Below are 26,834 nucleotides of genomic sequence, written 5' to 3'. Positions count from 1 at the left end.
AAAAAAAAAAAAAAAAAAAAAAAAAAAACAAACAAAAAAACAAACAAACAAACAAACAAAAAAAACCCTCTGGGAAAAAAGCAAAACATTACTACTATTTAAATATCCAAAATAGAAGAGGTCAAGGTTTCCATCCTGGAATCACCCTTTCCCAGGTACTACTCTATCCCGAACCCAGCTGTTAGCAAGAGTATCTTCTGATGACAAGATAATAAAGATATGCATTAATCTTTAAAACTTCTCAGAAGCCATAGTACCAACTATGTTTTACAGCTGCTATGTAAACTGTCTAAAGAAATTCAAAGTACTCATCATCTCCTTCAAAAACTATTTTGTAAGATCAGCTGCCATGAAATCAAGTGCTCCATGTGGTTCATTCTGTAAGAAACTACCAAGGTTAGGAAGTAAAAAACCACCTGATCAACATCTCACCACTAGAAGCAAACCCAGAACCTGTTGGCAGGTCTGGCTCTGTGAAAATCTCCAAAGGGCCAGTGTAGTGTCCACTGAATAGGGCCCCAGGAATCCAATTCCAGTATCACTTAATCTGGTGTGTTATTCTCACGATAAATGGGACAGACTGAAACACAGGTTCTGAAGAATGCAGACAGGCTTAAGTATCTGAATGCCCTGACACCCACATGGTTACAGGTGATCTGTCAGACTGTTAAAAAATATTTCAAATGCAAGATTTGAGCAATGTCTCTTGCTGAAAACTCCCAAAGAAGCAAACTGATTTGATAAAAAAGAGGTGAATGTCTTTTCTGTATCAGCAATCATTAAAAACACAAAACAAAGGTCAATTGTCTTTTTTGTGATGAAGAGAGAGTTTACCAGTAAGGTCACAATGGGATTAGGCTGGGATTTCTGTTTTTTGACATATTCATATGTTATTTACTGAGAAAACAGTGCAAACTTACAGAAAGAACTAACCACCTTGATAGTTTTCTGGCACAAATTATTCAATATGGCTAAATGCACAGTGAGAAAATATTACTGCCCACAGTAGCAGTAGCAGTAGCACAGAATTAGTTAAGGCATTTAGAAGTCCCTATGGATTGGACTCCAAACTGGCAGCTGGGACTAGTAACTGTTCACTCCTTCTTCAAAGGCAGTTCATGGTTGAATCTCTCAGGCTTTGCTGTATTTCTGGATCCCTGGAGGGCCAGGAAAGAGGAACCCAGGCACAAAGAGCAGGTGCACAAAGAGGAAGAAAGATGGTCCCGCTGAGCACAGATACAAAGAAGGGAGATGGGTATAAAGAATAACAACATAATGTAAACACATAAACTCATTAAAGTTCATAGAAGCCTAAAGGGGAAAATTACTCAGCCTTCCCTATACTAGCATAAAGAGATTTCTTACAATATAAACATTTCACATGAAGTCTAGCAGTTTGCTCCTGCAGGATGATGCAGTTTGTAAGTGAATACAGGTTCAGATGGGACTGAACTGCCTGCCCCTTCCCTGAAGGCTACTGAGAGACAAGAAGGCTCAAGGAGCCTGGCTTGCCTGGAGGCTTCATGAGGCAGGAACACTTCAACAGCAGCACTGGTTCAAAGCAACATAAAACCTGTGGTTGATTCCTGGAAGATTCAGCCTACTGATTTCTGCTTGTTTGTACTTTTTCCTTCAACCTAACAAGACCTAAGACTTACCTGTTAGCCAAGAAGAAAGCTGACCCCCCACTAACATACAAAAAGTATGTCAACAGAGCCTTTTTCCCATGTGACAGCCCAGTGCTACTCTGGTATCTTTTACAGTAAGAAGAGTAGTCCCCCTGCTCTAAGATCTATCTTTTCCCCAGAACACAAGGAGTTAAGCAAGGAATGAGCCCACTGTGAAATGGGCACAATCTCTATGAGTAGAACTGTTTGCTATTCCACCAGGTAATTGTGAGATGGGGTCCAGTTCTGGAGCTCCTACACATAATCAGCTGATACTGAAGCCCAGTCACTGGAGTTATTTGTGCCCCAGAGAAGCTCTGGTGTGTGCAGCACATGGTTCCTATCCATCCATATTATGCAAATTATAGATACCAACACAAAGCAGCTAACAAAGCAGATAGCCTGTCCTTTACAGATCAGCTTTTACAACTCATGAGCCAGTTCAGTTTTATGATGGAGACAGAGGAGCACTGAATAGGGTAGGGGAAAATCACACCAGATTTGATGTGTTTAACTTCCCTATCAACAGCCTGAAGTGAGAAAATAAAGCCAAACTGGGAGCTGTGGCTGTGCACCACATACCTGGCCAAACATTAGGAAGCAAACTATGCAAGACCATGGGATCAATTAGCTTGGAAAAGACCTTCAAAATCATCATGACTGAACACCATGTCAACTAGACCAGGCCACGAAGTGCCACATCCAGTCTTTAACACCTCCAGGGATTGTGATTCCACCACCTCCCTGGGCTGCCTGTTCCAATGTCTAATCACCCCTTCAGTGAAGAAATTCCTCTTACGGTCCAACCTAAACCTCCCCTGGCACAGCTTAAGACTCTTTATTACTGGTTTGCGGAAGAGCAAAGCCCGACCCCCATCTGGCTGCAATCTCCTCTCTGGGAATTGTGAACAGAGGATCCTTCCCGGGCCTCCTTTTCCCTGAGGTGAGTCCCCCCAGCTCCTCCTCACCAGCCTTGCGCTCCAGACCCTCTCCCAACTCCGCTGCCTTTCGACTCGCCCCAGCCCCTCTAATGTCTTTCTCAGAAAGAGCGGCGCAGAACTGCACACATCACTCGAGGGGCTCCTCACCACTGCAAGGGGAGAACCCCAAGACGTCACACATCCTGTTACGTTTCCAGCCAGAACAAGGTTTTTACACGCGGGGATGACTTTTCACGGGCCGGGGAGGCCTCGCGAGCCCCGCGGCGGGAGCACTCCATTCCCGATCCCAGGGGCCCTGCCCCGCCACGGCCAAGGCGCCACCTCCCCGCGGGTCCCGCTTCCCGCGGCTCTTCCATGTCGTTGTTTGAACCCGAAACGGAAATGGGACCGCGGAGCCACCGGGCGAGAAACGGAAACAAAACACGGGCCGGGCCGGGCCGGGCCAGGCCGGGCCGCGCTGCTCTCACCCGCCGCCGCCACCGTCCGTGCGTCCGCTCGCCCGCCGCACTGACACGTCCCGCCGTCTGTCCGCGCCCAGGAACTCCCCCAGCTCCGGGTCCAGGACCGGCTCCAGCAGCGGGTCCAGGAGCGGGCTGCGCCAAAGTCGGGGCGGCGCGCAGGCCCAGCGCGGGGAAGCGCGCGACACCGCCGCGCCCCCGCACGAACTACGACTCCCGGCGGCTCTCGCGGCTCCGGAAGGCCCTGAGCCTCTTTCCCTCACTTGGGAGCGGCTCTGTGCGGCTACGGTGCGTGCTGGGCTCTTCCCGGGGCTCTTCCCGCGCTGCCGCCGGACCCGGCGGGCGCTAAGCGGGGCCAGGCTGTGTGTGCGGATGGGGGAGCCGCGGGGGGCAGGGGGGTGTGTGGTGGGTGAGGGGTGAGGGGTGGTGGTTCCCGGCGCGCACTGCGAGGGCGGCGGGGCAGAGCGGAGGCAGTGGTTCGGCCAAGGTGACTCTGGGGTTGAAGCTGTCACCTTTTTTCTTGCTTAAACAACGCGGAGAGCGGAATTCACGGTTTGTCTGGGTTGTTGTGGCGCGGTTCCGTAGCGAACGGGCCGCGGAGCTGCAGCCGTGGGATCACGGTGCCCTCGCACTCGGTGTTTGCTGGAATTTCCCCTCCCCCCCACACTGTTTTAAATAACCTTTGAATACCTCTCTGCTTTAAAGTTCAGCTCCAGAGTACATTTTTCTTTCTTTTTATGTATTTATCTTAATATCTTAAAGGAAATAGCTTTTAAATACTTTTCTGATTTCAGCTCCAAGCTATTTTTTCCTGCTTTTTTAATGCATTTATTATATCGCTGTGACTAATCCTTTATTTCTGCTTTCGTGTTTTGTTAGTGGTTAAAGTAGTAGTGCCATCATGATCCTGCGACAGATCTTGCGGCTTTCCTCCCTTTTCCACTCTGCTGTGTCCATTCACCTGCGCAGGAACATTGGGCTCTCTGCGATTGTCTTCAACAAGGCAAAAGAACTCGACCCGGTCCAGAAGCTCTTCTTGGACAAGATCAGAGAGTACAACACCAAGAGCAAGTAAGTAAAGGAAATTGTCTTAAGGTGGGGACTAGTGGCAAAAGGGGAAAATATGTTGATTTTGACATAAAAACATCAAATCTGAAGTGTTTGATTTTTCACAGTTTGATATTCTCTAGGCTGGTCTGTAAATATTTATGGTGTGTTTTCTTGCAACACTTATGGTTTCCCTAGTGGGAAAGGTTGTTTTTGCATATCTAATATAAAATACCAATTTCTTTCCCTTAAAAAAGAAAAAATCTGATGCCATTCTTCTTGGGCAGTTACGCCACACAGTTGAGGTGTCTTGCACGTTGCATGAATGTACTGGTATCTTAATTTTTACCCATCTACATGCTTTATAAATAGGGGGAAAAAGCTAAACAAACCTTTTTTTTTCTTTTTTTTTTTTGGATGGGGAGAACAGTTATTCTGTAGTCTTGTTCCCAGAAGCTGAATGGAAATAGCCTCCAAAACCAATTGAGAATTAATGGAATTATCAGGATGGTCCATTTAACATCTTAAGTTAATAAGCAGTTCCTTCAAATGGAATCTTAGATTATTGTAACGTTTGAATGAACTGCTGGCCAGGAAACGAAAACCATAGTAAACCTGTGTAATTTATTCTTGGGAAGTATTCCTGGGAAGGAATTAAGATGCTTCTTAGCTCTGCTGGTAGAAGATGTGTCTATCCCTACCTGCAAACCCATCTGTGTAGGGAGGTAGGTATTTGGTGGTTTTACCAATTGTAAGCATGGATCATGTGCTGGTACAACTGAGTGCTGGCAATCTGAAGAGTTACTATTTTAGTTATCTGATGCTTGAATCCCAAGAAGCTCCTGTTGTGGAGGGGATTTTTGCTTCTTTAGCATTCAAAATGCATTCTCTTCGCAAGAACAGTTAAGCTTTACTAACTGGGAAGAGGTGCAAATCGCAGTTTTGTTAGGAATTCACACCTGGAACAAACAAAACTAAAAGCCCAGAGAGCCTCCATACTCATCAGTGGTTTTGCCTCACGAGACCACGTTTTGTCTCGAAAGGCTTGGATTTTCATCCTGGTAGTTGGATTTTCATCACTGACAGCAGAAAACCTTCACCCTGAGAATCTTGTTTGTGTGTAAGGTAAGGAGGCCCTAAGGTGTCATATCCTGTGTTTTGGAAATATTTTAAATTACTTCCTTTGGCTGGCTGTTAGAAAGGTTTTAATTTATAAATGGGCTTGAAAACGTAGAATTTTCCATGTGAATATTAGAACTGAGTTGTTAATTACAACTTTTAATGTTTATTAGGCAAGCTGGAGGGCCTGTTGATGCAGGACCTGAGTTTCAAAAAGATATGAATGAATCCCTTGCAAGACTTCAACGCGCGTATGGTGAGGGAGATCTCACCAAGTTTCCGGAATTTAAATTTGAGGGTGAGTTAACAATCTTACTGAACTCTAATTGCAAGTAGAGACACGTTCACTCACAGGTTTCTTAAATTCCGCTTTAGTTTATATTTGTACCATTAATTTTGTGTAAAATGCCCTCTGGGAATCTTACGCTTTTGCACAGTTCACATCGGTTTCCATGTGACTCCTATTTTGATTATTTGCCTTTTCTAGCAGAGGTGTGGTCTTCATTATACTAATGATTAACAAAACTTACAGTCAGATCAGGCTATCTTAATTGTCCTTCAGACACCTAAAGAAAGAGCTCAAATAGAAATAGCCTAGGTTCTGTATTTTTCTCATCTTGCCAAAAAGATCAGCAGACTATAATGTGAATATCAGTTAGTCTTAGCATCATCCAAACTGTGACTTTTTTTGATTTTGTAAGCTCCTCTGGAAAGCCACTGATTTCAGAAAATGAACATAGGACTTAACTTCCTTACTGTTATTTTTGGCTAAATTATATTCCTTTTTTCTTCAGCTATTTGGATATGACTTCTGTTTAACTGCTCTAAGTTTGTTTTAGTGTGGAAGGGAAAGGGCAGATAGCATAATGCTTGGTGGGTATCTGGCAGCCAGCCAAGGCCAAGCAACCATAGTCAGTAAATTGTAGTTCTGATCAGACTGTCTGAGAATTCTCATTTAGACTTGGAACACACCTGAAAATGTTTTGGGTTTTGGTGGTATTTCAGTTGGGTAAAATTGGTGTCAGGTGCAGAGTACCTGTAAAGTAGGATCTATGGTTTTTCTGTTTTATTTTTACACAATTTTAAGGATGTAGTTTCTCTACATTCAGTTTTATTTCTGTGTCATATGTGAAACTATGCATATTAAAATTTTACTTGTTTTTGTAAGGAAAAAGAATTTGTGGACCATAGGGACAGAGCATAGCACAGACACAACATTACTTTGTTCTTTTGCCACTGTTGCCTATCCTTGATCTAATCTCAATTAGGTTTCAAATTGTAATTATATGAGTAGGAACATAAATTTTTTTACCTTAGGGATGCTCACTATAAGCTGACCCTTGCCTCTCAGACTTCGTATTAACAACAGCAGGCATTAGCAGCCCAAGTGCCCAAAGCCCTAACCTTTGTGAGCCTGTACCTTTGACATCAGGAACTCCTTGGTCAGTGCATGTGGAGAGTATCTTGCTGAGTTGAGTTAAGTTGTGCGCTCATTTCTGTTAATATACACTGATGATAACTAATGAAAGGGAGAGAAGAGAGATTACTTGTTATTAGAGCTATGTTGGAAATACTCTTCCAGTAACATTCTGGTTGACTTCTTCAGTTTCTCTGCTGTCTTCTCCCCTATCCCAGGTGTCACTAAAAGCTGTTTAGGCAGAATATCACTGAGGCTTAGCCTTTATACATAACTCCTGCAAAGTGAAAAAGACCTGTCCCCAGCCTAGTTACTGTTTACTGATGCCCACATTTAATCAGTCAGTGGGGGTGTAGACTGCAATGTACTGCTTTAGATTGCCCATGTAATGGTTAGTTTTCTTTGAATTACAAATTAATTGTGGTGTTTGAAGATGTTAAAAAAAGAGACTAATAAGAATTTTCTCTCTCCCATTCCTCCTGTAGAGCCCAAGTTTGAGGAGACTCCAAAGTGATCTCAGCAGCTTTTACACCAAACAGCAATGTACAGCCATGGAGTTGCTGAACATGGCACCAGTTGTAATTTAATAAATGTAATGCTTCAGTTTGATTTCAGTGGTGTGAAGAAGCTCTTAACTGCATGGTGAGTGTAGCTGGCTGTCATCATCAACTCCTACATGATAGAGGCAGCTGAGTAGTGCCGCTCAGTGTTAACTGCAAAATACCTTTGTGTGCTGTGTTTCAATGCTTAGGTATTATAACACTTGTAATGATATACCAGGAAGGAACTGTTCGTTCTGTTGAGTTTATCCAAAAAGCTTCTGCAGAAAAAACAATCTCCATGAACCTTAAGTCTGTAGCAAACCTCTACACTGGTGATGGAGGTGCACAGTCAAAAGCATAGGCACAAATGCCCTAATGCTACACTGCATCAATGAACATAAATGTGATGAAGAAAATGAAATCTGCTAAAGAGGTTGTAAGGTGTGAATTTCTGTGACTGAACTATTGACACAAACACTTTAGCTTCTGAGGAGCTATTTATTTATAATAATTATATCTGAGAAACTACATAAACACTTTGACAGTTAAGAGTCTTCATACTACAGTTTGAATTGTACTGACATGATTTTTCTTTAGAATGAAACTATATACGCAGTCTACAGAGAGAGATTTCCACATTAAACACTGAAACACTGCTTGAGCTTTTGTTACAGGAAGATTTATTTTGTCAGCATAGTGAGGTTACTTCTACACACTTTGAAACTGTATCAGATTTGCCAAAATCATCTCTTAAGTCCTAGTAAATCAGAATTGCAGGAGAAATTGAGCCCTGACAATGGCTGAGAGACAAGTAGTGAGGTCGTTATGAAAGTTATTTGAATAGATTGTTCCAAGCTGCAAGAGTGAATCTTGTATTGCTGCATGTACGTATGAACAAAATGAGAAGCTTTCATACAGAACTAAATAGAATATACGAGTTAATTTGTCTTTAAGTTTATTTGGGGGTTGGGTTTTTTTGAAATGCCATCACAGCTAGGTTGACTAAATATTGGCAGTTTCTATTGTCAGCATGTAAGACATGGAAACAATATTTACAGAGCAGAGGTCAAAAGATCACTTGATGTTTTGGTTTAACCCTAGCTGGCAACTAAGCATCCCATAGACTCTGGCTCACTCCATCACCTCCCCCTACTGTAGGGAAGGGAATTAGAAACAAAATTAGTGGGTTGAGATAAAGCACTTAAATAATTGAACCAAAGTAAAAATATGGGAAAAAGAGAGAGAAAGAAAACCTGAGGAGCACAAGTGCTCATCACCACTCACTGACTGATGCCCAGCCTGTTCCCCAGCAGCAAATGGCCCCTCCCAGCCAACTTCCCCCCAGCTTAAATACTGGGCATCATGTTTTATCCCTTTGCCCAGTTCAGGTCAGGGTCCTGGCCCTGTTCCCTGAGCACCTTCTCACTGGCAGAGCATCAGACACTGAAAAGTCTTTGATTTGGGGTAAGTACTACTGAGCAACAACTGAAACATTATTATGTTATTGACATTATTCTAATACTAATTAAAAAAAAACCCAGCTCTATACCAGCTACTAGGAAGAAAATTAACTCTCAGCTGAAACCAGAAAAGTATCATCTGTTTTATGTCACGCAGAATCCCACACTTCCCAATATACCAGCACCTTTCCCATCTTTTTATAGATGCACACACAGATACCATTTCCTTAATCTATAGACAATCCCAGTAGAAGTCTACTGAATTCATTCAGTCCATGACTTTTGGCTTATGACAGTCACAGGAAAGAGGGTGTCTGGTGTTGGATTGTTGCATGTTGAAGCCAGTTCTGATTCCGTCACTGCTCTGCTTGTTCAGTTACATCAAAGTTCATTCTTAATATGGCAGTTCAGGGGAGCTGGGTTCAGATCCCCAAAACTGGAGGGGTGGAGACAGGCACCATGAGGTGCCCAGTGTAATTGTAGGCATGCAGTTGACGTAGAAGTGCTAATACACAGCATTACACAGAAATTAACATCACTCAATGCACAAACCAGACTTGCCCATCCTCCTGTCTTAAAAAGTGTGCCCAAGTCCTTCAGCAGAAACAATTCCACAGAAGAGTTTGTCTTTGTCCAAGGCAGGCACAACCCAGACTGTCTTCTGCAGGACAGTTTTCATATGCACTACAGGAATTTTATTCTCACCTACAGGAAAAGTTTTGATTGGGCAGAACCAGCCCACTTGGCAGATCTTCTAGTGCCCATTCACCAGGTGGTCTTTGCCAATGTGCATCCCCATGTTTGAAGGTTCCCCCTGGCCATTGCTCTCAGTGTAGTCTCACAGTCCATTGGATCATGTGGTTTTCTCAGCTGGTGCATGACACAATATACCCACTAAATGCCATGTTCCTTGGCCCAAGTGTCTGTGACTGTTTTCCAAGTATTTCTAGTTTATTCTGGTCAAAAGCTTGGTGTTGCTCAGGGCCCCATGTGAAATCATTCTTCTGAATCACTTGATAAAGAGGGCTTACAGTCAGACTAGTTTGGAGTATGCATTTTCAAAAAATCCACATCTAAACCTGCATTCTTACTTTTTGAAGAAATGGATTAGAATTTCTTTCCATAGGATCAGGAGGAAATTCAGCCCTTCCACTCTGCCTGGGAAACCATCCACTGGAGATGGGAGTAGCAGCTTTCCTGGAAGAACCCCCATTTGGGATTGTTTTCCTTACAATTCATGTCTCTAGGGTCAAGGTAGGTCTCCCATCCCAATTCTTCATGCCTTCTCTGTGGTCTCTCAGCTAAACTCCCAGAGTATCCCATGGTGTGTACCTTCCATATCCTCCCTCTTGAGCCAACACTTACTCTCATTAGCATGGGTCTGTAGAGAAGAGGAATAGAACATAACCTCTTGAACTGCTGAAACTTCTAGGACAGTTTATCTGATAGTTTCTCTACAGATGAGAGGAAAAGAGGTCTTCAAATTCCCAGCAATGGCAAGCCACTGTATCCACAGATGGTGGTGTGATGTCTTTTCAGATTAACATCAGTGGGTTGGTGTGTGTCTTGGTACACTCTACAAACTTCCACCACATGGGTCATATGCAGAGGAATTGGTCGATCTGTGGGAAACCTTGTATTGTCCAGGTCAAAATAAATCTCTAGCATGGCCAATTCCCTCAAGTATTGGATATCTTCTACTTGCATGGTGACATGTAGTATCATTCTTGTAAGGATACCTGTCCTTCAGGCTTGACAGGACTCGCTTCCAGTGGTTGGGGACTTATGTCTCTGTTGCCATCAGTTTGTAAATGCTTGTTTTCTTACAAAGTGATTCCTGCCCTCTAATTCCAGTCTGTTAGTCCCATTATCCCAGCATTGGAACAGCTAGCTGGTAGTATGCTCATCAGGACAACAGCTGAAATACTTGTGTATATCCTTCAGCTCACTCAGAAATAAGGATTGAGTGGTTGCCTCTTGTTGACCTGTTACTGAAGTTTTTGTAGGTACAATACATGTTGGTGGGGTTTTGGTTGCCACAGATCTTTTCTTAACCCTAAAGAAGGCCTAAACCATATGCAACATACTGATTGTTACCAAAAGGACCAGGTTGGTTTCAAGGGTAGTCACAGGATATGTGAAGTCTTCAAAATTCTCAAATGCTATTGTAATCATCCTGGAGGGGAAGGAAGGTGTTTTTGCCGTGGGTTGGCTCTCTGAGGGTAAAAGGCAGTAGATGTAACTGTGGATAGTTTCCACCAGATGGCTCCCAAAGGACAGTGGGGACACGCACCAGACAGGCTCATGAACAGCCATTTTATCATTTCACAAGCCAGTACAATACAGAACAACACAGTGGTAACCTTAGCCCAGGCCTAGAGCAAATGAGTCAATATGGTGGCCAGCAAACTAGTAAACCAATACAATGAAGGCTTATAACAAACTTGTTCTAACATGCTCTAGTCAGATCTGCTTTTATCTCAACCTTTTGAGTCGCACACTGGGTGCCAAAAAGAACTGCCAGCAGCTCAGCCAGCAGCCAAGCCCCATGTGGCTGCTTGCTCACTGTCTCCACCCCAGCCCAGTGGGAAAACTGGGGGAAAAAAAAGTAAAACTGGTGGGTTGAGAGAACAACAGTTTAATAATTGAAACAAAGTAATATAAAATACTAATAATACTAATGACAATAATAACAACAATAATATGAATTGTAGTGAAAAGGAGAGAGGAGTAAAGCCCAAGAAAGGCAAGTGATGCACAACAGTTTCTCACCTCTTACTGACTGATGACCAGCCTGTCCCCCAGCAGCAGCTGGCTCCTCCTGGCCAACTTCCCCAGTTTTAATACTGGGCGTGATGTTCTGGCATGGAGGCAGTCACCAAGCACCAAGCCTGTTTGAGTTCCAGAAGCGTTTGGACAATGTGACAGGCACATGGTGTGATTCTTGGGGTGTCCTGTGCAGGGCCAGGTGTTGGACTTCATGATCCTGATGGGTCCCTTCCAACTCAGCTTATTTGATGATTCTGTGATTCTATGCATATCCCTCTGGACAACTCAGATCAGCTGTCCCAGCTGTGCTCTGTCCCTGCTTCTTTTGCACCTCCTCACTGGAAGACCATGGAAATCTGAGGACTCCTTGACTTGGAGTAAGCACTACTCAGCAGCAACTAAAACATCAGTGTGTTATCAACTTTATTCTCATATTAAATCCAAAACACAGCTACTATGAAGAAAATTATCCCAGCTGAAATCAGGACATTGATACTTTTGTATAACAAGTAGTAATTTGATGTCCCTCACAGAGGCTGAAATCTTCTAAATAACAAAGGACTTGGTATGCTTGAAATCCTAAATGAAGCAAACAAGGTTACAATAAATAACAGTTCAAAGACTTTAAGCAGGTTAATATTTAGTGTACATTTCAGAAGAAACTAAGGCACTGAGCTTGACAAGAAATGTGTCTGATGTACTGTTAGTAAATGTTCTTTTCTGAGACAGGAGGTCTACAAAATGCACTCTACACAGAAGTAGCAACCTATTCATAAATACAGGTATCAAACAGCTCTGTTCAGAGCATCTGATTTTTAAGTGCATTAACAATGATAAACAGATACCATAGCTCTTCAAAGCTTTATCTTTCTCACTCAGAGCAAACAGATAGCTGGTTTCAGGAAATTTCTTATATACATACTAGGTCAAGGATTAAGCTTATGCAATTTAGTATGTTTTGTTTTGATTAAGAAAATGGGTGTCGTTCAGTGATCTTTTAAAGTTACATCGGTATTACTCATGCTACTTTAACTCCTCTTGTCCTTAAACTGTAGATAGTGATATTAAGTCACTCCTTGTTGAAGTTTTATTCCTTTTGCACCAATGTGAAAAGCTGAAATGATGTAGATGTAGTTAAAGCCCTTTGAGCTGACTCAAGGAAGTGGGCGTAGAAGTAGTAAATTCAGCTTCCATATTTAGTCAAGGCTTTTGACCCACATTATTCTTATAAGAGTTAGGGCCCAATCTTTCTCTCATTGCTGTCTTGGACTGTGTCTCAGTTAGTTAATCAATATGTACAAGAAGATGCAAAGTATGGAGCAAAGTGCTGCAGCTGCGTTACACTTAAGACCATGCAATAGGAAGCTGTAAATGCAGACAGATAATGTGTCACCAGGTACGGGCACAGCAGGAGTGAAGAGTTTGTATATATGAAAAGACATTACAGATCTAAGGAACTTTGAAGATATTTAAAGCATTTAAAACACACTAGTGAACACAAAAGCCTTGCCTTTTCACTTGTAGATTGATAGTTCATCTTCTTTCTGTTAACAGAGCAGGAAAGGAATACAGGTTAAATAGCGACTTTTCTGGTGTTGGCTTGTTGGCTCTTTAGGAGCCTGATATATGAATGCATTTTTCCAGATTTCCAGCAATCCTCAGGGATTTTTTCCCCTCCTCTTAGAAAAAACTTACGATAACAAATCCATTGAATGCTTTTAGATATAAGCCATTATCTCATAAACCACTGTCAAACACCTTCTCTAGCTCGACTTTCCAAGTCTTCCAGTTAACACTTTTTGTCTAGCTCATGGCCAGAACTAAAACAGCTTGAGGAATTCTGACTTACTATTAAGAAATTTGAGTGAAATAAATCCATATCAAAGGAATACAGCTGGCACTGTCAGAAAGTTTCTACCAGTTATATTTTTAAAGAACACTTCCTGAAATGACTTGTAGATAAGGATATGAGAGCAGTTCAATTTGGTTCTGATTGTCTTTTGTCTAGTTTGAAGAGGAGACACATGAATAGCTGAGTAAGAAGTGTAAGCTGTAATTATGTAAAAAGACACATCTCTGTATTTACCACAGTAATGTAATGATTCACTTTCTGACCAGCACACTGGTTTCTATTAAGAAAACCAGCTAGTGTGTAGGATCAGGTTTATCTCAGCGTCAAGAAAGCTATTGCACAAAAATCATGTTAGAAAGGCTGTAAAAATCATTATAGTTACTAAATCATCTGAAATGTAAATGAGGTTTGCAGTGATTTATGTACTACATGCATACTTACTGGGAAGAACTTTCCTCTGAAAAAGAAAGGAAAAAAAAAAAAATTAGCACAAGAACAGTTTCCTTACCTGTTTTAAAGTTCTTTGAAATAGTTATTCCTAGAATAGTTAGCTCTTCAGTTTCTAGAAGGAGTTTCTGAACCAAATGTCTCTTTTTGGTGTAGTGAGTTTAGGCTGAAGAAAGATTAGGCTTCAAGTGTAAATGAAACTCCAAGTGAACTCTAACGAGCAGCTCTGTAGCCTCTGGTAATTTCAGGCAGCTGACCTTTTCAGACCCCAATGTTTGGCATCTGTTTTTGCTGTGTTCAAGCCTATAGGTAACCAATGTATATGCTACAGAGAGGGTTGCTGGATGTCAAGCTTTATGCAGCAATCCCTAAAAGCAAACTTTTTCCATGACCCAGAGGAAGAAGACAGTTAATTTAGTTTTGCTTTCATCAGAACTTAGTTGGTCAGGCACGGTTGACTAAAACAGGTTTAATTTTATTTTGGCTTTCTTATGGATTCCTTATCAAAACAAGGGTGCAGAGGTTCCAAGAACCAGAGTCAGGCACGTTGCTTTCCCTAGGTTGTTGTTTCATAGCCTTAAGCAACTGCGCAAACATCTCTATGTCGTTTTCAAAGTACCTTTTGCAGTAGATGTTGGCAGAATAAAAATGTCTGCACAAAATGTTGCTGTTTTAATGCTCTCCAGCTTTAGTACCATGGAGTTAGAACCTTCATGGAAAGGAGGACATCATCAGAATCATAAAATCATGGAATTGTTTGGGTAGGAGGGGACCTTAAAGATCATCTGGTTCCAACTCCCTGCCATAAGCAGGGACACCTTCCACTAGATCTGGTTGCTCAAGACTCCCTCCAACCTGTCCTTGAACACTTCTAGGGATGGGGCATCCACAGCTTCTCTGGGCAAGACAGAGTGTCATGGAAACACTGCTAAATAAAGACATTTTTTGACTTGAGGAAGGAGTGATTTTATTCTACTTACTTGCAAAGTAGCCCTTTTTTTGGGCATAGAATACTCCAAGGCCACACAGCACTATCACCAGAGCCACAAGTACTACAGCCACAATGATACCGCTTACATTAAGGTCATCTGTAATTATAAAGCAGAAGTCCTGTGTTCTAAATTGTAGAAAATTCCACTGGCTGGATTTTTCCCTAATTACCACAGGCATTTTTGTATCTATAGGTGGGTTTTGGCCTGAGATGCATAAATTAATTAGTGACAGTTAGATGTATTTCAGCAGTAAAAAAGCACTAATGTGCCACAGCTACTTTAACAGAAGTGCTTGGTACACATCAACTGCTTAGTTTGAGTCAAAAGTAAGGAAAGAATAAGAAGGACCAAGGGATACATATTGCTTATCATATCTACCCCAAATAAGTATTACCCAAGTCATATGTCTCTGAGGAAAAACATCTTGAAATCTTTCTAAGTGTTAAAGCAAGTTTTTTCATATAGTTAATTTGCTTAACACAACTGAAACAACTGATGGCAATTAAATTCCACTTCTAAAGAACTCTTCAAATGAGTTTTTTGAAATGCAATGATTTTAAATGGCAAGGCTTTTAAAATACAACACAATAAAGCTGAGTTCCCTGAAATTAAACTCTACACCAGGCTGCTAAAACATCTGGCCATTTTTATTTTGAAGGTTTGACTTCAACCATGACAAAGACCACACCCATATCCTGATATACTCACTAAGAGCTTCAGACTATCATTCATTTTAGGGAAACCAAAATTATCAAGTAGCAGAAACATTTTCATAGTTTTTTTTTTTTTTTTTTTATGTTTCCAATTATTTGGATCCCAACTTCAAGCATATTTTAGTATATCGTTGAGATTTTTACCCCAAAACTTAACAAATTTTTGTACAATTTAAGCTGACAGCAATTTAAGACTTAAGCATATTTTCACAAAGTGATTCTATCTCACTAGCTTGAGGAACATGTGCTCATAATCCACCAAGAATGCATTAAAACCCATGACACAGTGATTTTCAGCTAAGTTCCATGAAAGCACCATATGGAACTTTGCAGTACCATGTACTTCTTTATGGAACACTTGGACAGGATCTTCCCTGCAGTAGTTATTAGGATTTGTTACCATTTGCTTTCCTGTGATATCTGCAAGAACCAGTTGTATATTTTGCAAAAAAAAACCCCTCACATATAATTTTGGGTTATTACAGACTGTTACATTAAGATTTCCCATGAATGAATCCCAAAAGGGAGGCTTTGTGTAAAAAAAACCACCCCAGTGGACTGGCCCACTCTTCTGTAAGCCTTCCACAAAAGCATTTGGAAATATTAAAGTTCTCCTCTGACTGATGCTTTTCTGTGAAGTTCAGTGTTTAGCAATCAAAAAGCTAATTACTGCGATAAGGAACTTATTATTTCTCCTCCCCCCAAATGCCATAATCAAATAAAAATATTTAATTCAATCTGGTCTTAGATTCTTAGTTATACCATGCAATTACATAAATCCTACTGCAAGACTGTTTTCCACCATACTTTTCTTTAACACATACCAACTTGCATTCGCTTCACTGAGCATTTCTGAGATAATCCAATCCCATTGGAGGCTTCACAGAAATACTCTCCAGTGTCATTCTTTGTAACTGTATTAAACAGCTGTTAAGAAAGAGTCCAAAACCATTATCAGAATGGGGCGGGGGGGGTGGGGAATCCTGTAGAACAGAAATTTTGACATGTCAGTGTAGATTTGTTTGTTTTAAACAAATGAAACCCAAAACCCCTGAAAGCAAGTAAGAAATTCTGGTCCATTTCAACTTTGTAACAGCTCCCTAGTCACATTCCCTGGTCCTTCAACTTCTGCTTGTTGCCTAAGAGGTTCCTTTAGATGGACATTAACTCAGTGGAGTGTATCTACAAAGAAATCAATTTTCAGTGGACCAGAACTTTCCAATAATATCCACTTTTTTAGATATGCTCTAATTTCAGAATACCTGAAATAGTTTCTTCATTTTGTCAAAACAACAACCCCATTAACAGATCCTTCAAAAAACTTGACACATACTACTTATGATGCATTGTCAACTGAAATTTTTCAGAAGTAAAGAGTTGTTTGGGTGGTTCTCAACCCTCTAAAAATGCACTTTGTCTTCTTCCAACAGAGAAATGCTAAACCATACTATTTATCAAATACTACTACTGTAAAAATGAAAATGAAATGAAAATGAGAGGGTAGCAGGACATTTCCCCCCACCACAGAAGAGCTTGTCTGTTGCTTGTTGGTGCAATAACTCAGAGCATCTTGCTCTCACATGAGCCTCACATGAGCCTTGGTGAAGTAACTCAATCAGGACAGTTTATCTTGTAGTGAATTATTTCATCACCATGGGATTGATGCTTTCAGCTGACAGTAAACATCGTGCTGTGGAAGCAGATGTGGGAAGACAAAGCTGGAATTTCTGACTGACATACACTTCACTTTACAAACTATAACAGCTACACCATATTTTCACAAAGCAGAAATCTGCGCATTCCCTGGAAATGTGTGGGGTCTCCCCCCCAAAGTCAGGACCCCACTTTGTGGTTACTCTCCTGGGGGCTGTAAGGACTCTGTGTACGCTATCAGCAATTTGATGGTAAGTTACATTGACTCCTAACCTATACTATTCCCTTGCTAGCTGTAATATAGGTACCTTAATGTCATGCACTGTTTTATGTAATCTACTAGTAGTTCTTTTATTTTACACTGTGTATTAAGTAACTGTTTAAGGCCTCTTGTCTGTTACTTTCTGCCAATTCAATAAGTAACTCATTTTATAATAGACCTAACTGTCCACTCTTAAGAACTTGTGAGCCAGAGCGATTTAGGTGCAGGTCACCTAAGTAGAGCTGCTGCAAAAAGTCTAAGCCTAAGGCAGGGCTTTTCTAAAGCTCTAACTTGATCTGTAACAAAGAGATGGATAGAAACTGACCTCATGACAATTCCAGTATTTCTATTTTCTTAATTATTAGACTTGTTAACGGTTTCTTTTAATGTATGCTATACTTTGATATTTTCAGAAGTGATTAGTAAGTTTGAGTACTACACCTGATTTCCATGATGAGCATTCAGAACATCTGAATGCTTAGTCATACTTCAGTTTCCATGTTTGATTTTGCACAAGAGTAGTGTTCTTAGAACAACTCTTTACTTCTGAAAAATCTCAGCTCCCTAAGTAGCTTCAAGTTCTTTTGAAGGATCAGCTAATGGGGGAAGAATGACAGAGACAGCCAGCTCTGAAGGAAAATAAAATCCAACACCACAACCCACAAAACAAACTACAACTAAAATGAAGAACTAAGCTTACTTACAGTCCCAACTCATTCTTCCTGACTTCACAGGGCTTGGATGGGAACTTGTAAATGGCACTGGATTTCAGAGATCCTGTACTGCCCTGAGTGCTGCACTCCCCTTGAATTGTATGAAGCTACTATTCCAAATTTTAAGGTTCTGTCAAACATATCTCTGTTACCATACCAAAACCTCATTTGCACCTGACACAAGTTTGCCAACTGACAAGGTAAAATTTGTCATGTATTTCCAGATACTCAGTTATCAGTACTGCAGCCTTGTACCTCACCCAGTTTGTGTGTATCATTCAATGTCTATGGCTTGTCACTAGTTTGAGGCAGAAACCACCTTGTACATTTCTCAGCACATTTCAGCATGACACTAACCTCCAACAAAGACCTTGTGAATTTTTGGATTTAGACCCCCATGCATCATTTTACTGAACAGTAAATTTGGTCTCCTTGATAGCTGTCTATGAAAGAGCTGGTTATTACACTTACCAGAGTGCCAGACTTTTTATTCATGGTGTAAGTTATATTTGCTGCTCTAGCACTTCCTGTTCCTGTCTTCTCCAGCAAGGCAACACCATTCTTGTACCACTGGTACTCAGATGGAGGGGAGCCCTCATTTTCCTTACAACTCATCTGCACAACCGTTCCTGTCATTGCGGAGCTGGGTACCTCACACACTGGAGTAGTTGGAGCAACTGGACAGTGAAATTGAACTTGTTACACATGTACATATACTGTCCACATGTGTCAGAGTCTGAAATAGTTCATGCCTCAAACATTGATATAAAGTTTTGCCCATTATAACAAAAACTATAAAGAAGCTACAACCAAAGAAGACTCCCTGAAGATAACCTGATTTGGACTTTGGACTGAAAGTCAAAGTGCTGAGATTCAATAAAGTGAAAACTCATTCTTCAATCCCCTGAAACAAGCAAGTAAACAAAGAAAAGAATGTGAGACAAACCCAGCAGCTGTGCTAAGAATCACCTCGGGCTTGCTTTGGGGTGAGGGAGGCTGTAGCCTGTCACTGATAGTGGAGACAGGAATGTGACATATACACACCGAGGTTCATGCAGCAACAGCCAGAGTTTATCGATGTGAGCCGGCTTTGTGCGGGCTTTGAATTTCCTGCACTTACAGATATTATTGGTCAAAGGTCTTAACTCTGCCCAGCTCACTGGCCAATGATATGGATGCATTCCTGGTTCCAAGGGATTGGCTGGGGTCCCCTTGTTTGAACTTGAATGCAGCCTATCAACTTAAAACCTGGGCACTTATTACTCCTTATTCTCTAACGAGCTAGGCTGGTCGAGTTGGTGTCTCTTATGGTCTAATTATCTGTGCAGCTATAGACCAGCTATAGTTGTCACAGTAGCCCACTGACCCATTTGCTAGGAGCAGGTTTGCACAGATTTTCCCCTCCCCAGTCAAAGTGGGGGAGGAAGTTTTGGCATGTTGTAACCTCTGCTCGGGGCAGGGAACCCATCCTCCCTTACATAACCAGGCTATGAAACCCCTAACCTTGGGAAGGCCACATCCACAGGACAGTCAGGTGAGAGGCAGCTGAGGGGGTGCCTTAATCCATCAAAGGCCCCCTAAAGTGCTCCCCAGAGTCATTCCTGAAGCTTTGTACCACAGGACTGCATGTGATGCAACAAACCCAGTCTGTTGTAAGAGACATGGTAAACACCCCCTGCCCCCAAGGGAGAAGCCTGAATTTTCCTACCTAGCCTGAGTGTATATTAACCAATCAGATTCTATGCTTTCAGGGGGGACTTTCACCACCAAGAAGACCAGCTGGAGAGGATCAGTGAAACATCATTGGGATCCATGGAGTGGTGGTATTTTCCTTATTCTGTCCTTCTTACTCTCTGTCCCTCCCACCTATTTCTTATTTCTCTCTCTCTCCTTCTCTCAAATATTTACTATTAAATGAACCCCATACTATTGTCACTGACATATGGTTTCATTTGTGCCTTGATTTGGGCAGGGGCATTTCTAAGAACTTTACTAATCGGATCATGACAACATGACAGCAGGCTGACAGTCATTGTGAGGAGGTAAGCACTTGTGCACATTTGATAACTACCACATCAATGAAATGAAGTGTAGGAGAAAGGCTGGAAGGCACAATCCTGCTACTGAGAGCACAGTAAAATTTATGAGTTACTAAAAATGAAAGAGGTGCTCACTGCCAGCCTTCCCCCACCATATGCTGTGTCATCCTGTCTCCAATCTGTTCATTTTCATCCAACCCCAGAGAGTTTGTTTCACTTTCTTTTTTGTATGCAACCTCTTGTTCACAGACAGAGATGGGATAACTTGGAATCTGTAGTCCAGCAATTGGCCCCTCCCATACCCTAGTATTTAAAAATGCAAGTGAGGAAGAGGAAAAAGAGGTTTTGTATTAAAAGGAGTAAATTTTTGAGAAGTGAATGTCAGAAACATCAGCAGTCATCATAGGCACTTTATAAACCCCAGTCTGAGGACCAAAACCGATTGGTTACTACATTCCAGTTTAAATTAAAAATGAACATTCCCCCACACAGATGCAGGAGAACTATTTGTTCCTTCTCCTATGAAGATGAACATCTCTTTTTTGATTTTTAATATGTGAACAGAAAAGAAACTGAATTTCTTTATTTTTTGGTACTTAACATTATATAGAAGAAAAATAATGGTGAAGAGGCATCCATGGAACATTAAAAGAACAACTGACACCTTAACTAGTATTGATAGTTTTTTCTTGGTTGATTTTAAGATAAAAATCAGAAATAAAACCAAATAAGATACTAATTCACATTATCTTTCAAAAAGGTTTGTAAGCAACACATACCCTCCCCCCACCCTTTCTCCTTGGCCCTTGAAGACTTCAACTTTAAATGAAGAAGCCACATTTAAAACAGGAAAGCTGTTGAGAAAGTAGAAGAAAGTGGGGTTACCTCATTGTTGATGCTAATCAGAAGTTCGTGCATTTATCATCTTTTATGAAGAACTTAGAAACTTTATGTATAATTTTGAATAATCAATTATTATTAGTTTTAATAGGACAAATATAGAATCTACAAAAGCAAGTATTTTCTTTTGTGCCTGTACAGCTAAAAAAGGAAAACTATTGGCCTCTACCACTCATCCAGTGCAACAAATACCAAACCCAATGTGAGAACAATGTTCTCAGCATTCACTTTTCCATCAATTCCTTAACTGGGAAAGAAAACAAAGACCCACAAAGAACAACTGCTCCCAGCAGGCACCACCATCTCTCCTCTAAATAAAGTCCACTGATTGCCAGTTCTCTGGCTGTCACTGCACAAAAACTCTCTCCTTCCAAAACCAGGACAAGACTAGCATATTGGAACGAACTTTTGCTTATGAATATGTGATAAGTGTTGACAGATGCTGACCTTCCAGTGCCAAACACCGTGATCATCTTATCCAGATTCTCAGTCACTGAGCGACTTCAGTTTTGAGAACTGAAAGTCACTTTGATTTAATAAAACCCTAGTTATGTCCCCTTCTAATGTAAGTGTGACTTTTGCTAAGCTGTTTTGTGATGTTGTAGAATGTTCATATGCAAGTGTGTTTATAAACCCAGCCTGAAGAACACCCAAAAACCCAGCAGCCACACACTGTGTGGACAACCCTACCTTCAACATCCCAACTCCCCATCATCCAGTTTCTTTAAAAAGCCTAAGTAATAAAGTTTGTACCCAATACTGTGAGAGTAATAGTAGCCTCTCCCAGGCGTTGCCCCTCTTCACTCTTGGCACTGATTTCACAGCGGTAGGTCCCGGAATCCCTTCTAGTCACGTTCCTAATTCGGATTCCTGTATTCAGCATCTCTGCTCGGCCTCGAAGATCACCTTTAGGGAGAACAGACAGAGAAGTTTCTGCTCTTTGCTTACAGAATCATAGAATCACAGGATGGTTTGGATTGGAAGAAACTTTGAAGATCATCTTGTTCTATCCCCACTGCCATGGGCAGGGACACCTTCCACTAGACCAGGTTGTTCCAAGCCCCATCCAGCCTAATCTGGAACACTTCCAGGGATGGGGCAGCCACAGCTTTTCTCGGCAATCTGTGCCAGTGCCTCACCATCCTCACAGGGAAGATTTCCGTTTCTGTATTTCCTCTGCATATCTAACCTAAATTTCCCCTCTTCCAGTCTGAAGCAAATATCTATGGCTCATTGGCTTATTCTGAAGTCATGTACAATTTATTGATATTTTACATCATATTGTATATGAAACTATTGCTCATTTGTTCAGTGTTAGTTACCTATCAGCAAAGAGCAATATGTAATCCCCTTCTCAAAACAGTATGAACCTTCCATTTAGTCCAAAAAAACCACCCTCAATTCAAAAAAGCTCCATCTGCCATACATAATCCACTTGGAAGATAGAATGCATTTTTCTGCAGGTGTTTCAAGAAAATATGTATAGCAGTAGTGAGGTGACTGAAAGACATCCCTTTCCACTAGAGACATGACAATCACTAACTTAATTACTTTAAAGAAAAAGTTGTGAGTGTGACCCCAGCAGAATATTTGACATTTTAACTTGGCAAGAAAAACTTGATGGATTTAGCAACAATACTGCCATCAGACTTCTAACAATGAAGAAGTTTTTTTAATTCTACAGCTTATTATGAAAATAACATGCACACACAGAAGCATGAGTTCTAGTGTTTCTATAAATTAAATACATGCAGGAAAAAACCAAGTTCATCAAGGTCAACACATCTGCAAGCTCTACAAATTAACAAAATCTCTGTGCTTTTATTTTACTTCTCAACCTTCATTTATTGTGTACAATGTAACAGAGACCCATATGTTCTCCAACACACAAAGCTTAAGTCCTTTTCAAAACATGCAAAGAGAAATTCTACTTCTGAAAAGAATACAAATCATTTATAATACACAGCTGAGTTTATATTTTATGTATATAAAAAATGCTGCATTAGTCGTATCTAAGCCTCCTGCTTTACAGGAGGGTTCAGAAACCTCTTTTTAGGATAGGAGTGGAGAGCCTGCAGTAGTTTAGGGGAGTTTACATCCACATGTAATTTCATTTTTGAAAAATCCCAAGTAATCTGCAGTACCATTTTTCTTAGTCTTTAATTTTATTATATTTAACTTAATTAAAAGGTAAATAATAATTGATGATTTTATAAAGAAATGCCTTTTTTTTTTCCCCTGAGAAGAATTCTCTTTCTCAAAATGACATCTCTTCTATATGAACAGTCAAGAGCCTTCTTGTTCAGTCTTATTCTTGGTGCTGTTCCCCAAGAAAGAGTCAATAGTAATGCTAGAGAATGACATGTTAAACCATCTGTTTGCAGTACTGTACCTGTAAATTCACTATTGTAGTAGACAAATGAGACTCCTTGAGACTGGATTTTCTTCCACTCTATTCTTAAACTCATCCCTTTCGAAAATTTGTGTTTGCAACTAAGAATAGCCTCTAGAGGGAAGGAAAAAAAAGAAGACAAAAGAGAAAATTAGAGATTTTAGTACTGTGTTGGTATACATTCAGGCTCCATGAAATTCATGTTCCTCCTTCAAAAGAATTTGTACAGTCAGCAATGGCCAGATCTACTTCTCAAAGTGATGCTTCTCCAGATTTACAAACACAGTGGGGAAAAATAAAACAGTAATTTTCTTATACTTCAGTGGCTTTTGGGTCAAACTTCAGATGCTGAAGATTCCCATGCTGGATAGGGTTTGTTACTTTTCCCATCTAACATGGGAATATCTACTTTGATTTTTTATTACTACCTTCATTTTAGTTTAAACATTTCTGAGCAGATCGCCCCTAAAAAAAGGGACTCTGACCATGTTATAAACATATTTTTTGAATTACCATTCTGAATTCAGTATCAATGGCTTTTCTGTTTAAATGTATAACTTAATGGAGATGAAAAATATTCTAGTAAGATGGTTAAAGAAACAAATGCAATATAGACCTTGCTACCTGTAAGCCACTAATTTTCCTATACAGGCCACAATATCCAGAGCAAAAGCCTTTATAGTTTTGACAAGGCCTGTCTAGCTTCCATAATGCAAACATGCACTGCTCAAACATAATCAGCCATCATTCTCCTTTCCAGTCTAAACAAATGAGGCTGGAAGGTAATTAAGAGCTACAGACAGATCTACTCTCTTGCCCTTCAGAGTCTGATTTCCTAGGTCTGCTCTGAAAAGAAACAAAAACCCAGACTGATAGCCTTGGTGAAACCTCACAGGGGAAAAAAAATATCCAGACTTGAAAGAAAAATTGAGGCAGGAGGGCATTCCTTGCCAGAAACATGTTACACGTGCACTGGCTGCTTTGAAAAACATACTGTGCACTCAGGAAGTCTGAGGTTCCTGACTTCAGGTTGAGTGTATGGGTGGAGGCTTCCTGAATCTTAAGATTTTGCTAGTTTCCTTCCCATTTTGTTTTTGTATCCTTCTAACAAAGAAAAACCATCATTCAAGCTTAGCTTGCTTTTGCTACTGGCCTTGTGACAGTTGGCTTGTCAAATGAGCTGGTCTCTATTAGCTGACACAGAGACAGCTCAGCTGAAGTGTTCTCAGCTGAACAAGTCACCTCTGTCTCAAATGAGCTGTCCCTTTCTTGCATGCCACACGTTTTTGTTTCAGAAAAAAACCCCAGCACTGATGCCCACCCACTAATCTTATTCAGAGAAAAGGAATGGATGGAAGAAAGGGAGTGTGCACAGAACAGAGACAACATAAAATAAAATTGTCCTTAGTTATAGCACCCCTCTCCTGCTTTTTCCCATAGTAATGGAGTCAGGGAGAGGTATTTTCCAGATTTGCATTAAGGTAGGTCCACAGGATACCGTGCATCAGGACTGGTACTGCTAGGCCTGCAAAAGCCCTCTGGAATCTTGGAGAGATCTGCACAATATTTAATTTGGATTTACATCTGGTCTGGAGGCTATTATTGGTGATAGAATTATAGAATATCTCAAGTTGGAAGGAATGCTAAGAATCAGTGAGCCCAACTCTCTGCTCCTTGCAGAACTACCTAAAACAAAACCATGACTAGGAGTGTCACCTAGATGCTCCTTGAGATCTGTCAGGCTTAGTACCATGACTACTCCCCTGGGAAGCCTGTCCCAGTGCCTGACCATCCTCCTCTACAGTAAGAGGAGTTAGAGGAGAAAAGGAAAATGCATTTCAGACCAGCTGCACTCAGTGGAATAACTGTCTATGGGCTCTACCATCCCTTAGTGCTGCTACACAGGGAGAACTTCGCTTGGCATCTGAGCTGTGCAAAACTGATTCCATTCAATGTACAAATAGCAAAAGAAAAAATGCAAGCCATATACCATACAAAAAGAGAACTTAATCAAACTTTAATATTAGCTGAAGCATTTCTCTCTGCTTTTGCCTGCCTTGAGCTCTAAATGCTTTCTGTCAATAGAAGAATACCTAACAGAAGTCCAGATGACAGTTTTAGAGACCTCTAAAATATTTGATTATTACCTCAAGAAGCTGAATAAGGTTTAAAGCTCAGAGAACAGTTTTTTGATCCCAAATTCCCAGCTCTCTCTACTCCAATCAAATTCAAAAAACAAACCCACATAACCGACAAACCTCACACTATAGTACTCCCCTTTCTCATCTACCCAGCAAACAGGTTTTCCTTTTTGCCTCTGTAAGCTCTCCACCTCATTATCAGAAATAATTTGCTATTTTATATATGACACGTATATATATACATATATAACTATGTAAATAGCCATTACAGCTAATGACAAGTAAAAATAGCCATTAAATTATTGTTATTTACAATTAACTAACTTATATCTGTTCTCTTTAGTCCCTCACTTTTCTGTCTTGTAGCATATTTAATGTTTCTCCTTTCCACCAGCTCCCATAATATTCTGTGGAAGGAAACCAGGCAGCTGACAAACAAGTCACAGAATCACAGAACAGGGGAGGCTGAAAAGGATCTCTGGAGAGCACCTAGGTCAACCCCACCTCGAGTAAGAGAAGATGGGGACAAGATCAAGATAATGCAGAATCAGTGGAGAGAGCAGGCACAAGATCCTTCAGGAAAGAGGAAGAAAACCTCAATAGCTGCCCATCCTCTGTATACATAGTTTGCATGTATTGTGTATATATTAAAAATTATCACAACAATGCCCATACTGTACCTTTAAACTCCTCTGCTTTTACATTTTTGTTATCTGTTTCAATGGAGATTCCAGACACACCAGGATCTGCAAGGGGACAGCAAAAAAAAAAAAGACAATTCAGCAATAAACATTTGTGATTTCACATGTGCTGTGGCAGCTTCAAGCAATATTTTTGAGACCTCCTCACACTGTGCAAGTTAGACATTGCCTACAAGAAAGAGTACAAACTAAGGGCTAGACCAGGGCTGGCCTTGAACAGTTCATCTTTTTTCTCCAGGTTCTGGCATCTGTAAAAAATAAGCAATATTTCTTTTTTTACAGTGGCATAATGACATTTGCATGTAACAAGTTCTATATAAACAGTAAACATTTTATACTATGGCAATGTCTGTTTATAACTGGGGAGGCATCTATTAATCAATAAGGGTATTTTCCATAACATTCTTATTACAAAGCATGCATATCTTCTGAAGAATACCACTTATAGATTCTACAGGGTAAAAATATGTAGTGTAATTGGCAATTATCTCAAATTCTTCTTGAAATGGGAAGGAAGATAATAAAGATTTATCTAGTTTTAACTCAAAGAAAGAAAAAGATCCCCATACACTCTTGGATATCTCATTGTTACCTTCCACTAAGGGGGAA

At 40.7% G+C, this 26,834-nt stretch overlaps 3 protein-coding genes across 8 annotated transcripts in view; 1 reads left to right on the top strand and 2 right to left on the bottom strand.

The window, feature by feature from the left end:
- GABPA (GA binding protein transcription factor subunit alpha) overlaps positions 1-3,214 on the bottom strand; it is a 29,831-nt gene extending 26,617 nt beyond the window's left edge. For all 3 annotated transcript variants that reach the window (XM_041467271.1, XM_041467272.1, XM_041467273.1), the window contains exon 1: positions 3,076-3,214. The gene's annotated coding sequence lies outside the window, so the exon portion shown is untranslated. The remainder of the gene's footprint in view (positions 1-3,075) is intronic.
- A 5-nt stretch (positions 3,215-3,219) lies between these two features.
- Positions 3,220-7,258, top strand: ATP5PF (ATP synthase peripheral stalk subunit F6). Of its 3 annotated transcripts, none has more exons than XM_041467280.1 (4): positions 3,220-3,354; positions 3,946-4,137; positions 5,406-5,530; positions 7,135-7,258. In XM_041467280.1, exons 2-4 carry the CDS (start codon positions 3,968-3,970, stop codon positions 7,161-7,163), a joined length of 324 nt encoding a protein of 107 aa, XP_041323214.1. In that variant the 5' UTR covers positions 3,220-3,354; positions 3,946-3,967; the 3' UTR covers positions 7,164-7,258. The 3 variants fall into 3 exon arrangements, with proteins under 3 accessions (XP_041323214.1, XP_041323213.1, XP_041323212.1); XM_041467279.1 differs by lacking the exon at positions 3,220-3,354 and adding an exon at positions 3,466-3,553; XM_041467278.1 differs by lacking the exon at positions 3,220-3,354 and adding an exon at positions 3,479-3,618.
- A 372-nt stretch (positions 7,259-7,630) lies between these two features.
- Positions 7,631-26,415, bottom strand: JAM2 (junctional adhesion molecule 2). 2 transcript variants are annotated; one of them, XM_041467277.1, is made up of 9 exons: positions 26,205-26,415; positions 23,384-23,497; positions 21,745-21,897; positions 18,524-18,729; positions 16,249-16,351; positions 14,700-14,807; positions 13,714-13,729; positions 12,931-12,964; positions 7,631-11,999 (listed from the first exon to the last, which is right to left on the bottom strand). In XM_041467277.1, the coding sequence occupies exons 2-9, from the start codon at positions 23,457-23,459 to the stop codon at positions 11,967-11,969; spliced, it is 729 nt and encodes a 242-aa protein (XP_041323211.1). In that variant the 5' UTR covers positions 23,460-23,497; positions 26,205-26,415; the 3' UTR covers positions 7,631-11,966. The 2 variants fall into 2 exon arrangements, with proteins under 2 accessions (XP_041323211.1, XP_041323210.1); XM_041467276.1 differs by having other exon boundaries at positions 7,631-12,964.
- Positions 26,416-26,834: the final 419 nt, after the last annotated feature.

Source organism: Pyrgilauda ruficollis, unplaced genomic scaffold (genome assembly GCF_017590135.1).
Source record: "Pyrgilauda ruficollis isolate IOZ18807 unplaced genomic scaffold, ASM1759013v1 scaffold204, whole genome shotgun sequence".
In the NCBI taxonomy this organism is placed as follows: Eukaryota; Metazoa; Chordata; class Aves; order Passeriformes; family Passeridae; genus Pyrgilauda; species Pyrgilauda ruficollis.
This window is presented reverse-complemented; position numbering and strand designations above follow the sequence as displayed.